The 15,076-nt window shown below is 43.6% G+C and overlaps 1 protein-coding gene across 11 annotated transcripts in view; it reads right to left on the bottom strand.

The window, feature by feature from the left end:
* The window catches only part of ATG13 (autophagy related 13), a 50,650-nt gene that overhangs the window by 1,814 nt on the left and 33,760 nt on the right, over positions 1–15,076 (bottom strand). For 4 of the 11 annotated variants that reach the window (XM_042959377.1, XM_007082119.3, XM_007082117.3 and 1 more), the window contains exons 7-17: positions 10,887–10,927; positions 10,024–10,120; positions 9,581–9,679; positions 8,701–8,794; positions 5,050–5,148; positions 3,967–4,077; positions 3,419–3,555; positions 2,017–2,131; positions 1,387–1,464; positions 1,063–1,179; positions 376–504 (exon numbers count right to left, since the gene is read on the bottom strand). In XM_042959377.1, the coding sequence (XP_042815311.1) occupies positions 376–504; positions 1,063–1,179; positions 1,387–1,464; positions 2,017–2,131; positions 3,419–3,555; positions 3,967–4,077; positions 5,050–5,148; positions 8,701–8,794; positions 9,581–9,679; positions 10,024–10,120; positions 10,887–10,927 (1,117 nt within the window). The remainder of the gene's footprint in view (positions 1–375; positions 505–1,062; positions 1,180–1,386; positions 1,465–2,016; positions 2,132–3,418; positions 3,556–3,966; positions 4,078–5,049; positions 5,149–8,700; positions 8,795–9,580; positions 9,680–10,023; positions 10,121–10,886; positions 10,928–15,076) is intronic. The other 7 variants (XM_007082121.3, XM_007082120.3, XM_015537542.2 and 4 more) reach the window with 7 other exon arrangements.

Below are 15,076 nucleotides of genomic sequence, written 5' to 3'. Positions count from 1 at the left end.
CGTTTCTTCTGCCTGACAAGCTGAACAGCCAAATGCAAGAGCTACGGGAGCCGCTTGGCTTAGTGGCAGCAGCAAGCAGAAGACATCAGGCACCGAATGGCAGGAATGTGTAAGTAATGCTGCGCATGCACAGAAGAGGAGGAAGTCAGCGCAAGCAAGTTCAACATAATGACTGCCAGACACAATGCAAATCTCGAGTGTGATCAACAGAACATAATGATCTAAAGTGTCTCTTTCCTGTTACATAGAGGATGGGAGGTGTGGGAGTGGGGGGAGTAACACGAAGAAACTTCTAGGCTTTTGGAGCAGGAATGGCCATCAAAAGAGGAGAGGAGGTCAGAGGATGAGGTACGGCAGGGGAAGGAGTTTTCATACCAAGTCCTCAGCCATGGACTGTGCCCCGATATCTATGGAGAGGCTGCTCAGCTGAGGGGGATTTTGAAATTCACGATAGAAGGTCCCCAAATCCATCGGAAGAATGTCATCTTTAGAAAAAGCCGGTTTCTTCGAAAACAAGACAGACTCAGTTTAGCTTGCCTTAGATCACAAAGGAAAATCAGGGGAGAGAAGCTATGAATGACCCTCTTCCCTTCCAGTAATCATCAAAGAAAGGGTTCCTCCAGGCTCATCTTTGGAAGAGGAATCGTTATACCCTTCTCTTCTGGGCAGCTGAACCCTACCTCTGGTGATAACACCCCTCTCCCCTGGGAAGGTTTATGTCCCCTTCCCTTAAATTCCTTTCCTTAGCAAAAGGCCATCCAATCAGGCAGGAATAGGACCTACAGGGATACACCTGGCAAATACCCATTTAGAGTTGAATTTCAACCAATAACATGGCACAAAACGCCTTCTTGTTCATGGACCTTCAAATGTGTCCCCAAGCAGGATATGAGGGCAGGTTCCCCATATGAACTGCACAGCCAAGTGCCCACCTGTCCCATCCCCACTGTCTATACCAGGCCATCTGATCCTTGTGAAGGATGTCCTGTCCAAGGGCCCTGGATGCTTCTAGGTTTATCTACCCTATGGCAGCAAAGGTCAAGAAAGGTGATGGTAACTTACGAAGTCGATCATAACAAAGTCATCGTGGGTATTGCCACTGCTACCCCCACTGGAGCCATCAGAGTGCAGGCTGCCCTGGAGAGGAGATTCAGTCTCTGGGGAATCTGGAGGATTCACCTGTTTCAGAATAAGGTGGAGGTAGGGGCTGGTTCCATGCACAGGTGCAAGTTGTTGTTAATAATCAAGGGTTTTGTAAGAGACCCAACAATGGCTGAAAATGTGTTAAGACCAAGAGCATGGCTGGCTGATGGTCTGTGGAGGAACAGTAACTCGCCCAGGAAGATGATAAGCACAACACCATCTTACCATCAAAGGGGGACTCACCATGGGATCGGCATCCTCCAACTCCAAATTCTTGGGAGCAAACATGGCAAAGGGTATGTCCAAACTGGTCAGGGTCACCTGAAGAGACAGAAATGTTACTGCCCATCCCTGCCCCAGCCTACAGGCTTCCTTAGAGGCGGCCAGAAGCCTGCACGTTCAGTAGATTAGCACACCCACGCTGCCCATGCTGATCTCAGGTTCCTGTCGGAGAACCCCAAATCTCCTCCGCCTCCCACCATACACCCACAGCACAAACAGGGGTAGGATTCCCCAAGACCCCGGGAAGCAACTTTGAAAGCCTGACCTACAGTGACTCAGTAACAACCAACGGTTGTGCACTGGCAGAGCTGGGGAGGAACTTCCTATTTTGAGTAAGGCTGAGGCACGGACACTTCAGTGCAATGTGTCTGTACCAAATGGTGCCTAGTCTCCTTCTCCTTTGGGAGGCTTAAAAGATCACAGAACAACAGTCTGAACTTCTCCTGGAGGGGTGTCACAGGTTATTAACCCTCTTCACAAAAAATTCACACACACACACACACAATTTTAGGGGTCACACAGACCCCAGGTTAAGAGCCCTACCCCTAAGGGCTCAGACATTCTCACAGGTGGCAGTGCCAGAAAAATCACCTGGTTGATGGGCTTGTTGACAAAAGCCCCCACTTTTCGGACAAAGATGGTTTCCAAGACATCATGGGGGGAAGCCCGGCCCTCACTGCTGTTTGATACAGTTTCAGTATCCTCACTGGAGAAGAAAGATAGTGTTGTTACTCTGGCACAGCAGAGCCTACTTGGCTCCCCATAAACCCACCGTCCAGCATAGGACTGGCCACTGGCCCACCAACATGGGAAATGGCAAGGAGCTCAAGGTGGGGAGGAGAACTGTGCAGTCTAAGCGGACTCTTGGACACCAGCCAGCAAGGAAGACCAGCACTGAGGAAAGGCCTGAGCTTTGATGACCAACATTAAGAACCCCTCACCTTACAGAGATAGGTTCCTCTATCTCTAGCTATCCCAGACATGCCCCAGGAATCAAGGCTCAGAAAACTAGAGTGTAAAATGACTACCAGGATCTTCCTTTGATTATCTGACAGGGGGAGGGATAAAAGGATGGAAGTTTGGGAAACCAGGAATGAAAGTATTTTTCCTGATGGTGGCACAAAAATATCTTCTCAAATAATTTCCCTCCCACTGCTCCACTGTGGGAATGAAAAATTTTTTTTCTATTATCCCAAAGTTCATTTAGGATGCAGTGGGGCAATCCACATCATCATCTCTGGGGCCTTGTGGTCAAGGGAGGGCAGGGCAGGACAGCCTCATCTTCCCACGGGAGAGCTCAGAGTATAGGAACAAGGAGCTCAGCTTGCGCCCAGCCATTTTGTGAGCTGAGTGCTCTTTGGCAAATCACTTAACCCTCTGAGATCCTCTCATCTTTGAAACAGCAGTGACAGTGGTGATTTGTGCAGAGTGGGATTATGAAAACTTTCATGTTCTACCTAACCAATGTCTCCTTAATTTGAAATCTACAGAATTAATCACTTCTGTGATCAGAAAAGACAAACATTTTAAGAAAATTTTAATGAGGAAAGCAGTTATTTCTAAAGAGTCTCCAGGAGATACTAACATAGCAGACAGAAAAAAAAAAAAAAATCAATCCTAACTACCACCATAGATACAGTATGGCCCCAAACGTCAGGATTATAGCAAACACCCTTCTCTGGTCCTCAGGAAACACTGAAGGTGGACCCCAAGGGAATAAATCTTGGGGTAAAATAAAAAACATATCTGAAAGGTCCCTTCAGTGGATGAAGGTGCTAAGAACTAGGCCCCTGTTGTTGGCTGTAACAGCAAACCCAGGGCAGCTTCCTTACATACCAGCTGCAATATGTTGAGAACTTTAAGAGTTCCACATTTGGGGCATAAATGTCAAGCCCGAGGCAATGATGAAAGCTACTCTTTACTGACAACGGATAAGCACGTGTGTTGGGGGGATGGGCCCCTACTGACCCGAGCAGTCAACACGTGAACCCACCTGCTGGAAGGTGTGGCAGCACAGCGGGCCCCATCAGAAGGGGTGTAGGTCGCCAATCTCTCCTGGTCGGCCTGAGCACCGTGTGCAGGCTGGTTGGGAGCGAGGGGTACCCCACCTTCCTTCCCAGGAACCATGAGCTTTGGGGGGAAATGGAAAAATACCGCGAATAATGGCAGTGTCAGGCAGAAGGGGATCCAGTCCTAGCATCATGGTAGCTGCTTTTGAGCTTTTCCACCACCAATGCTGCCACCAAGTGGGCAGGAAACCTTGGATCTGTGTCCTCTCTGGGACTCCACTAAGGGGAGACATGCATGGTAAGGGGTACAGAGGAAAGGAAAGAGAGGGAGAAAACACTAGAAGCCCTTCTTTCCTTTCGGAACTCTCGGAGGCCCTTCGTCTCGGAGTCACCTCTGGTCCTCTAAAGTTACAGAAGAGCTTTGCTTCAGAGCACTTAGAATAACACTGGGGTCTCAAGAGGCCCCTCAACTGCCTCAGGGCAGGGGAGGTAGCACAAGAACCCCCAGGGTCTTCCCCATCTTGAAAAATACCTGGTGAGGGTGTGTGGCGTTTAAGCCAGCAGCAAACACTACTGGGTAAGCCAGGTCAGCTGATCCAACGCCCAGGGCAGCAGGCTGATAGGAAAGGCGAGAGCTTGAGAGCTAAGCAAGAGAAAAAACAAACAGGGGCAGAGGAAAGGAGGAGGAAAAACGAGGCAATCCTAGAGTATGACTAATGATGAAGATCGTGGAGAAGTAAGGAATAGATCCCAGCCCACATCCTCACAGTGCAGGGGGCCTGACATAAGGGTTAAAGATAGACCAGGCCATCACTTTTTAGCTAAGAAAACAGACTTGTTTGCAGTGGGATTGAGATTCCCGGGCCTGCAGCCTTCCAAAGGCCTCAAATGAGTTCCCTGCTCCCTTTTCCCAGGGACTCAGCTGTTTAGTAGGTTTCCGGCCCAGCAGATTGTGGAATATGAGCCCAGGCAGAACCTGCAGCCAGTCATTGGTTTCTCCCAGGTCATTCTATTTTCTCCTTTGTCCTTGAGGTCCCTTTGAAACAGAAGGCATCTTCTCTAATCATACCCTCTATCACCCCTCGGAATGGGAGGGTTCCTATTTATATTGAAAAAGAAAGAATGACACTCTTGGATTGTTTATTTGGAAATAAGATATAAATAACTCCATGTATTTTTTACATCAATGGCAGAGGATGGGCAAACGAGAAATCCTATTTTGGGCTGCTGTGCTATGGCTGCGTCCTGTTAAGAATCAATTACCAAGCCTCAAATAACCCCCAGAACACTTGGGGACTTTTACATAACTATACCCTGTACTTTATTTATAATTTTTAAATAAAAAGATGCCGAGGCACCTGGGTGGCTCAGTCGGTTAAGCATCCGACGTTGGCTCAGGTCATGATCTCACGATTTGTGAGTTCAGGCCCCGTGTCAGGCTCTGTGCTGACAGCTCAGAGCCTGGAGCCTGCTTCAGATTCTGTGTCTCCCTCTCTCTCTCTGTCCCTCCCCCGCTCGCGCTCACTCTCTCTGTCAAAAATAAATACACATTAAAAAATTTTTCAAATAAAAAGATGCCATCTGCTTATATCCCCTTCTCCCAGTATGGACTCACTTGATGGGAAAAGGCCAGTCCTGCCATGGGGACCCTCAGAGTGTCCGTCACCACAGGAGTAGGGGTCTGAAAATGTGCCTTTGTGACAGTAAACACACACTGTGCACAGATACACACAGAGACAGGAGAAACAAAAAGAAAAAAGAAAAGGGACTTGAGAAAGAAGTGAAAAAAACTCCGGAAGGGGCGGCAGCAACAGGGGCTGAAATGCACACTGGAAGTCAGGAATGAAGTGGGGAGAAAGCTACATGGATGCCTTCCTAAAAGGGCAGCCTGGAAGGGTCTGAAGAAGAGACATTTGTCCCAAGGGGCTCCACTGCATGCTTGTCTCCTTGATGAGCAGGTGGAAAACAAAGTTGAGTCAAGCTGGTTTGACTTGGCAAAACAGGGAAACCTGCACCAAGCATTAGTGTGTCCTTAGTCAAAAGCAGGTGGAAGGGTGTTAGAGAGTGGTCTCCAGCAGGAAGGGCCCAAGAGCAGGTGCAAGGCATGCTGAGGATGAATGAAGATGTTGAGGTTATAATGCTAGACTGAAGGCCTTTTGCTGGGGACCCAGGATCTGCAGGGGCAGGTTGAAACAACTGACATTTGTTGGCTGGAACTTGAAGATGCTCAGGTACCCACCTGCATACTTTACTATACCATCCCAGGCAGGATAAAGAGGTGTGTACAGGTGTTGGCGTGTGTGTGTGTGTGTGTGTGTGTGTGTGTGTGTGTGTGTGTTTTACAGCCCCAGATGGTGAAGGACAACTTGATGCAGTAAAAGCTGGAGCACTTTCAAAACTCTTAGATTTCAAAGCTAATTATGATTATTTCGGGTCTTGCTGTTCCATGTCTTACCAATTAGCTAGTCAGTGCTTAGAACTGGAGGTTGGACCTGAAATCACAGTAGCAGGTTCAGGGTCACAACTATTTCTTGACTCAACTCTGTGCCCACATGACACAATGGTCCTTATTTTGTGGGGAAAACAAACACCACATTAACATGCATTTACTGGACTCTAGCAAAAAGCTAGAAGTTGTTGAACAATGACGCAATTCCCTAGGCTAAATCAAGGAAGAAACCATTTCAACACTTACAGGAATGAGACCTGCTGGCAAAGGATTTTCTCTCTCTGTTCTACCATTAAGGTTCAAAATGAATACTGCTGCACCAAACCGTACCAGCCTTGACTAGAGGTACTCAGAGGGTAGTGACAGGGCTCACCCATGGGATGCTCAGTGTTGATAAGAACTTGGCATGATCTACTTTCAAACTGTGACAAGACACAGCAGGCAACTGATACCATGAGAAAGATAGGCTCCTCTTACGTAGGTCAACCAACCGTGCAAACACGAGATCAGGAACTACTTAACTTCCCCTTACTTTTGGGGTCGGGTCAAATTTCCACTGTATCCAAGAAAGACAAACTGATTTGTTAAGACCCAACCTCACCATCTTATCTCCCAAGTCACAATTTCATTTACTGTTTATGAATTTATCACTTGTACAATAAAACTTCAATGAACACCAAACTTGACATATTCACATTTTGATTATCTAAAAAATAATCTACTTCCATTAATGTGCTCTAGTGGGCCTTCCCCTCTTTTGTGGTCTGTATTGCTCTATGTCAGTAAGTGTTCCAGAAGCTACCCTCTCCCAGAGCAAAGGTGACACTCATGCCTACATACATTTATGGGGGAGGGGGAAGGGAGTAACAGTTCTCACCCCCCCCCCCAAACTTAACTGTCTAGGCAGCTTTACAAGAACCTCCTTAGCTCTAAATTGGAACAGCAGAAATAGTAGTGAGCCATGGATTTCATAATTTCCTTTACAAAAGACATTAATCTAGCTTTTGTGTCTAACTTCTGCTTTTGAAACAGATCAGAACCATAATTTTAATCCAGTATCTCCTAAAAACTTAGAATGAAATAAATTTAAATATTTTCTTTCTTTTTTTATTTTTTTTGAGAGAGAGAGAGAGAGGGCGAGCAGAGGAGAGGCAGAGGGACAGAATCTTAAGCAGGTTCCACACCTAGCGCTTCTAAATATTTTAATTAAAAAACACAGGGGGTCCCTGAGTGGCTCAGTCAGTTAAGCGTCTGACTTCAGTACAGGTCACTATCTCACGGTTTCTGAGTTCAAGCTTCACATCAGGCTATGTGCTGTCAGCACGGAGCCTACTTTGAATCCTCTGTCTCCCTCTCTCTGCCCCTCCCTGGCTCACATGCTCTCTCTCTCTCTCTCAAAAATAAATACACATTAAAAAAAGAATGGTTTCCAAAAAAACCCACAGAAAATAAAAATTTATGTATGGGTAGTGAATTAATTTGTTGGGCTTCCCAAATAAAATGGTGAAAGGCAGAGGTGCCTGGGTGGCTTAGTCAGTTGAGTGTCCAACTCTTGATTTCAGTTCAGGTCATGATCTCACGGTTGTGGGATCAAGCTATGCATGAGCACTCCATGCTCAGCATGGAGACTGCTTGAGATTTTCTTTCTCTCCCTCTGCGCCTCCCCCCCACTTGTGTGCTCTCCCTCTAAGAAAACAAACAAACAAACAAAACCCTAAAAATTTCAATCAATAAAGTGTAAAATTAAAAAATGGTGAAAGGGGATAATCTGGGACTAATTCAGAGGAACACAGAACTGAATTAGGTCTAGAAGTAAGTGTCTAACGTGAGAGTCAGAGAGGAGAGGAGTGACAGAGACGAAGAGAAGGCAGACCAGCTAGTTGCAAAGCCATGAGGTGGGAGATGGATGAGTCAGGGTGGAAGGGAAGAAACACACCCTGAAGTTCAGTCATCAGGCAACAAACAACTTCTTGGCTGAAGCAGACTTGTACCACATACATTATACAATAAGGCCACACAGGCATGTCCACTTGGGAAGCTGTGAACACTGGAGCCTGTGTTTCACTGAAACTGGGTTTGACTCAAGTGGAAAAGTTAATGGTTAAAAATGTTCACATAGGGGGCACCTGGGTAGCTCAGTCTGTTAAGTGTCCGACTCTTGATCTCGGCTCAGGTCATGATTTCACGGTTTGTGAGATCAGGCCCCACACTGGGCTCTGCACTGACGTGGAAGAAGACCCTGCTTGGGATTCTCTTTCTTCCTCTCTCTCTGCCCCTCCACCGTGCTCATGCTCTTTCTCTCAAAAAAAATAAACATTTAACAACAACACCACAAATGTACAGATAAAGAATGCAGATAGCCAGAAATTTGTGTCAACCGTTGCAAAAACTGACCTGCTGGCTTCTTACTGGCATTTTATGCTAAATAATTATTGGCTTTTTCTGTGCTCTTTCCATTATTAAGAACCATATTTATCACTTCAAAAGTGAACTGGCTACCAAATCAACAAGTGTAGGGTAGAATATCTCTCTGGTATTGGAGTGCATTTGGAATCCTGTGACTAATTTTCTAAGGAATTTTAAGATGTCTCCAGGAAAGTAAAGGTTATGTGTAATCTTGCAGGTTACGAATGGTTATAGATCAGAAACACTGAAATATTACCTGCTGGATAAGAAGGCTCTTCCTCACCTCTCAAAGTAATCCTCTAGAAACAATCACCACCACCACCAAAAGAGGCTGTATCTAAATTCCGACACCATTTCATAAGGCCCATATATGTACCAACTACAGCTACCCCAGAACCTGTTTCCCCCTACCTGGGAAGGAGGGGAGGTGGAGAAAGAGGTGGTACACACTTCTTGAGAATCTTCCACAGAAGGATATGTTCCTCCAGTGTCCTCACCAGCAGTTCTATGACGGGGGAAATAAATCATGAATTTTATTGTGATGGCAGTTGATTTTGGAAAGCATACAAAGGGAGGTTAGATATGGATGCAACAGTGACAAGAACTGTTTCAGGCGGAGCTCACTCTGGCAAGAGAGACCATAATGTTGAGTCCTTGATAATTTCAAATATTTAGAGGTTGACCAAGCTTTTTATTTTTAACCCAAACACCTTACCTGACATATCATTTGAGAATATTTTCTTAAGCCTGACCAGTGTGGGGCCAAAGAATTGTTAGCAACAGAGATGCAGTGAAACAAAAGTCTAGACTCAAAAGACAAACTTATCCAACTTCAAGAGTCCTTCACATAAAGGCAGTATCCTTCCTGATACACATCTGTTCCAACCTCTATAGAATTCTGTTTTCTGGGATGTAGGCCTGAAGAATTTGATTCTAATGTATAACTGAACTGTGCCAATGATGACCAGAAAACCATTTAATTTGTGAAGGACATTCTATTAATTACTGCCACTTTTGTAGTCTCTAAGGAAAATCAAATTGAAAGTCAAATCACTGCCATCAAAATCCAAAATGTCCAAGAATTTTTCTGAGATAGTCTGTATATTCCAAGTCTTGATGTGCCTTACAGGTAGCAGCAAGAAGGGAAGCTAACTGCTCCATTTCTCTCCATGTGGGGTTTCCATCACTGCCTCTGCCCACTAATGAATGCTGATGAAGGTGCGCTATGTACCTGCAAGATGAATACTTCTCCCTAGCTGCAGTTTGGGAAAGTACCTTTCACATTCCTCACCTGTAATTGCAGGGGTGCATGGGTGAGGAGCTGGGATACGGACGGTCCACAAAGTGATCAATGATAATCCCCATGATAGGTGGGGTCCTCTCAAATTGCCTGTAATGCAATAAGGAGATCACAATATTTGTTAGAATGCCTTGCCAGCCCCCCTGAAGTTTTCAGAGGACCCCTCACCTTATAGCTATAGGTAGGAACCATCAGAGCCTTACCTATTGTATCCCTAAATATAAACCACAACTCTACATTAGTGGCTCTGACACGCTCAGATTCTCCAATCAGGAACCTGGGCTCTCTCTCGATTTTATTCTTCAGAAGGGGACTGATTTCAGCAATGGCAAAGCTGAACTGTAGGCTTAGCCATGGAGTTTGGGGGAAAAACAAACTTTAATATCTTTAACATCTTTGGAAGACTCCTTTGGGTTCCAAGGCTCTTTCCTCACCTGGTAGACATAAATGCCAAGTTAATTCTGTAAGCACAAGAAAGAGTGATGGTGCCCACAGGGGTGCCTACTGTCCCAACACGCACTGTCTGGAAACCTAGGAGAAGAAAGAAATAATTAGCTTTTCGCCACAGAATACTGACACTGTCCCCAGTCTGTCTTTCCCTGAATCATTCAGCCTATCATACAATCTCTGGCATTATCTACTTAGTATCATGAGTGCAGCTGCCTCAATTTCTCATATATATATTTTTTTCTTTTGATTTATGTTGACCTAATATTGGAAGGGAAAACAGCATTCTATTTACAGATAAACCTACCTTCAAAGAGACAAAACAACTGTTTGTCCTAAAGTTTGAGCAAATCCTAACCAACCTGGCCCAAATATGTCATGTGCCCAGTGAGACAGTAAAGGGCCCTCAGGGTTTGTCACACAAACACCTTAGTTTACGTAGGTGCAGAAGTAACTGCACTTCTATTCATGTTCCTATCCGGAACTAAGTACAGAAAAGAGGTGGGGACTTGCAGGCAATACTTCCAACAAAGCTTTCTGGTTTTCTTGGTTTCATTTCCAGTTTTTCAAAATTGCTTATGCTCATCAGAAACATTTAACATGCTTATAGAAAATTAGGAAAACAGACAATAGTATAAAGAGTAAGAAAGAATACTGAGTTACTAGAACTTGGGGGAAAATCATTCATTCATTCCCTGGCAACTCTTTGGACTACTTACATGTTTTTTCCTTACTCATATCACACATACTAAAATCACAAGCTACGTATTATTACAGGCAGCATCCAAACCCATCTCTGAAGTCAGAAGGGCTCTGAACACTACAAGTGTTTTTCACCCTTGATACATACCTTCTCCTAAACCATTCAGCTGAACTTCCCCAAAATATATCCTTAGGAAAGAAAGAAAAGGAAATGATTCTTTATTCTAAGGGCCTCTATAGCCCGAACACCTAGAAACAAAACAAACAGAACAAACCCTCCCTTTCTTATTTTCACGAACACCTCTCTTAATGGAGCAATAATATTACTGTTTCAATAAAGCTGCAGGCATAGGAATGTAAACGGACAGAACTGGTTAAGAAATGAGAAAAATAGGGGTGCCTGGGTGTCTCAGTCAGTTAAGCATTTGACTTCAGCTCAGGTCATGATCTCACAGCTCCGCTTGTGGGTTCAAGCCCCGTGTTGGGCTCTGTGCTGACAGCTCAGAGCTTGGATCCTTCTTCAGATTCTCTGTCTCCATCTCTCTCTGCCCCCTCTCCTGCTTGTGCTCTGTCTCTCTCTCAAAAATAAATAAATATTAAAAAAAAAAGAAATGAGGAAAATAATAAATTGAGTCTGCAATTTCAGTTTCTTCTTCCTGTTCCTGCAATGTACTTTTTAAAAAATTTTAAAGTGTTGGGGCACCTGGGTGGCTCAGTTGGTTGAGTGTCCGACTTCCACTAGGGTCATGATCTCACCGTTCATGAGTTCGAGCTCCGCATCAGGCTCTGAGCTAAGAGCTCAGAGCCTGGAGCCTGCTTCGTATTCTGTGTCTCCCTCTCTCTCTGCTCCTCCCCTGCTCACACGCTGTCTCTCTCTCAAAAATAAATAAAGATTAAAAAAAAATTTTTTTTTAATTTTGAAGTGTTTATTTTATTTTTGAGAGAGTGACAGAGCATGAGCAGAGATCTCACTCACAGATGTGAGATCATGACCTGAGCTGAAGTCGGATGCTTAACCAACTGAGCCACCCAGGCTCCCTTCCTGCCATGTATTTTTAAAGTGTAACTACTGGGAAATAAATACTATAGAAATAAGGTTGGCAAATAGATCTGGAACTACTACTAGAAAGTACTAGACTTTTTTTTTTTTTTTTTAGGTATGTTCAGCATACAAAATTATATTAGTATCAGATGTAAATATAATGATTAAATATTTAGTTACATTACAAATTATCACAGTAAGTCTAGTTAATATCCATCACCATACAGACAGAAGCTTTTTTCCTTGTGATGAGAACACTGAAGATCTCCTTTCTTAGCAACTTTCAAATATGCAATAGAAGGTACCAGATTTTGAAGAGTGGTCTTCAATTAATGGGAGTTCTCCATGCTTGTCACAAGTCATTCCAAAGTGAACACACTAGAACACCATGGGGTGCCTGGGTGGCTCAGTCAGTTAAGTGTCCGACCCTTGATTTCAGCTCAGGCCGTGATCTCATGGTTGGTAGTCCAGGCCTCGCACTGGGCTCTGTATTGTCAGTGCTTCAGATCTTCTGTCTTCCTTTCACTCTGCCCTTCCCCAGCTCACACAATCTCTCTCTCTCTCAAAAATAAATAAACTTAAAAAAATTAGGAAATCTTTTCCACTGTAGAATAATTACATAAGACTATTCTGAAAATATAAAGATAGAAGCACAGCAGAACCTTTCTTTGAATTGCCCTGGGAAGGCCTATCTATATTAGCTAAAAGTCTGAGCTATAAAACATTACAAACTATACTACATAACATTGTATTTTTCAAGTAATGTTAAAAATTAAACACAGACATGGCAGTTTGTTCAATTAAACGCTAAGCTCTAACAATGTATAAAGCCCTATGGTTAGGTGTTAGGCATGAGATAAGGAGAATGTAGGGATGAGATTCAGGATAAATCTGAAGCCTAGGACTCACAAATTATAATCTGTAATGGGAGAAAAGAAATGTATATAAATATCTGAAATACATGCACCAAAGTGACAGATACCATAAAACAGGGGTCAGCAAACTTTCATTAAAAGGATCATATATTTTAGGCTTGTGGGCCATATAGTCTGAAGCAGACTACTCAGCTTTGCTGTTGTCCTGCAAAAGTAGCCACTGATAATACACAAATGAAAGGGGTGGCTGGGTTCTAAAATAACTTTTATTTTGCAGTACCTGGCTGGCTCAGGTGAATCTTGGGGTCATGAGTTCGAGCCCCATGTTGAGTCTTTTGTAGAGATTATTAAAAAAAAAAAAAAAAAAAAACTTAAAAAAATAATAAAATAACTTTATAAAAACAAACAGATGGTCTGCTGCCCACAGTTTGCTGATTCCTGCCATAAAGTAATACAGGAATGATGTCAATGAAATGCTGCAAACATATTTTGCTAGTAACCTTCTAATAAAAAAATATTCAGTACCCATTTGGGGGCACCTGGGTGGTTCAGTCAGTTAAGCATCTGATTCTTGATTTTGGCTCAGGTCATGAGCTCACTGTTGTGGGGTCACGCCCTATGTTAGCTCCCCCACTGGGCATGGAGGCTGCTTGGAATTCTTTCTCTCCCTCTCCCTTAGCCCCTCCCTGCCTGTGTTCTGGCTCTCTCAAAAACAAAACAAAACAAAACAAAACAAACCCTAAAAAAAACCACACACACACACACACACACACACACACACACACACACACCAAAAAAACCTCAATACCCATCTGAATATTGGGTACAGTGTTCTAAGTAACCTAATTATCTAACCTTTTTCTTGACTATATATTTTTTAATGTTTATTTATTGGGGGGGGGGCAGAGAGGCACCAACTGAGCCACCCAGATGCCCCTATTATTTTTTTCTTTTTTCTTTTTTGTTTTCTTTTTTTTTTTATTACGTTTCTTTATTTTTGAGAGGCAGAGAGAGACAGAGCATGAATAGGGGAGGAGCAGAGAGAGAGAGAGACACAGAATCCGAAGCAGGCTCCAGGCTCTAGGCTGTCAGCCCAGAGCCCAACACGGGGCTCAAACCCACGAACTGTGAGATTGTGACCTGAGCTGAAGTCGGACATTCAACCAACTGAGCCACCCAGGCGCCCCCCCTATTATTTTTTTTAATGTTTATTTATTTTTGAGAGAGAGAGAGCACGCATGTACACACACGTGTGTACACACACACACATACACACACGCACAGGGAAGAGAGAATCACAAGCAGGTTCCACTCCACACTCAGCACAGCACAGAGCCTGACGTGGGGCGGGGCTCGATCTCACAACCTCAACAAGATCACAACCTGAGCTGATATCCCCAGTCAGATGCTTAACTGACTGAGCCACCCACATGCCCCCTGGCTATATTTTTATACCATTCAGATGCTGAGTAAAAATTTTTTTCACAGATAGTAGACAATAATTTACTTTAATTCAGTCTTGATGAACAACAAATTCAGAATGAATTCTTATAATGATGTAATTCTAAACTGACATGATCAAATCTGTAGGGCCAGGGAAAAAATGATAATATAGCTTAAAATAAAGAAAAGGCTATTATTCTTTAATGATATAAGACTATACTGTCACCCTGGGTTTTTTAATTCTTTTTATGTTTATTTATTTTTGAGAGAGAGACAGAGCACGAGCAGAGGAGGGGCAGAGAGAGAGGGAGACACAGAATCTGAAGCAACTCCAGGCTCTGAGCTGTCAGCACAGAGCCTGACGCGGAGCTCAAACTCATGGACAGTGAGATCATGACCTGAGCTGAAATTGGACACTTAACTGACTGAGCCACCCAGGTGCCCCTACCCTGTTAAAAACAGTATAAAAAGGGAGAAAAAATAGACAATTCTACATCTGAGACCACCGATTTCTCTATGGTTTTAACTATAGTTATCGGTATCCAAACGCACTCATAAATGATAAACTGTAAGCAATAAATACTGTATTACTGCAGAGACACAGACTAAAGGAAGACTTTAAACACTGGTAATGAAAAGGACTAGGAGTCCTAGTTAACTAAGCTGATAACTAGTAGTGTAGTATGGCTACTTACAAAAGAACCAAAGTGAAGAGGGCTTAGCATAAGAGTTAGAAAGTGATCTGTTATATTTGACTAAAAGTCCAGTAATTTTCAAATGGAATACTCAACCTGAAACTTGGGAAGACTACAGAGAAGACAACAAAAATATTTTAAAGATGTTAAAAATAAACACAAGTAAGATTGCTAGATTACTGCTAAGAAAATTACAGAATGACTTGATAACTATTCTCAGGTAGTAAATTGTTTCAACGTAACTAGTTAAGTCTCTAATCCTTAGTCCTTCCATCCTGCTATA

The sequence above is a fragment of the Panthera tigris genome, chromosome D1 (genome assembly GCF_018350195.1).
Source record: "Panthera tigris isolate Pti1 chromosome D1, P.tigris_Pti1_mat1.1, whole genome shotgun sequence".
NCBI classification, from domain to species: Eukaryota; Metazoa; Chordata; class Mammalia; order Carnivora; family Felidae; genus Panthera; species Panthera tigris.
Note: the sequence above shows the minus strand (reverse complement) of the source record. Positions and strands in the feature narration are given on the sequence as shown.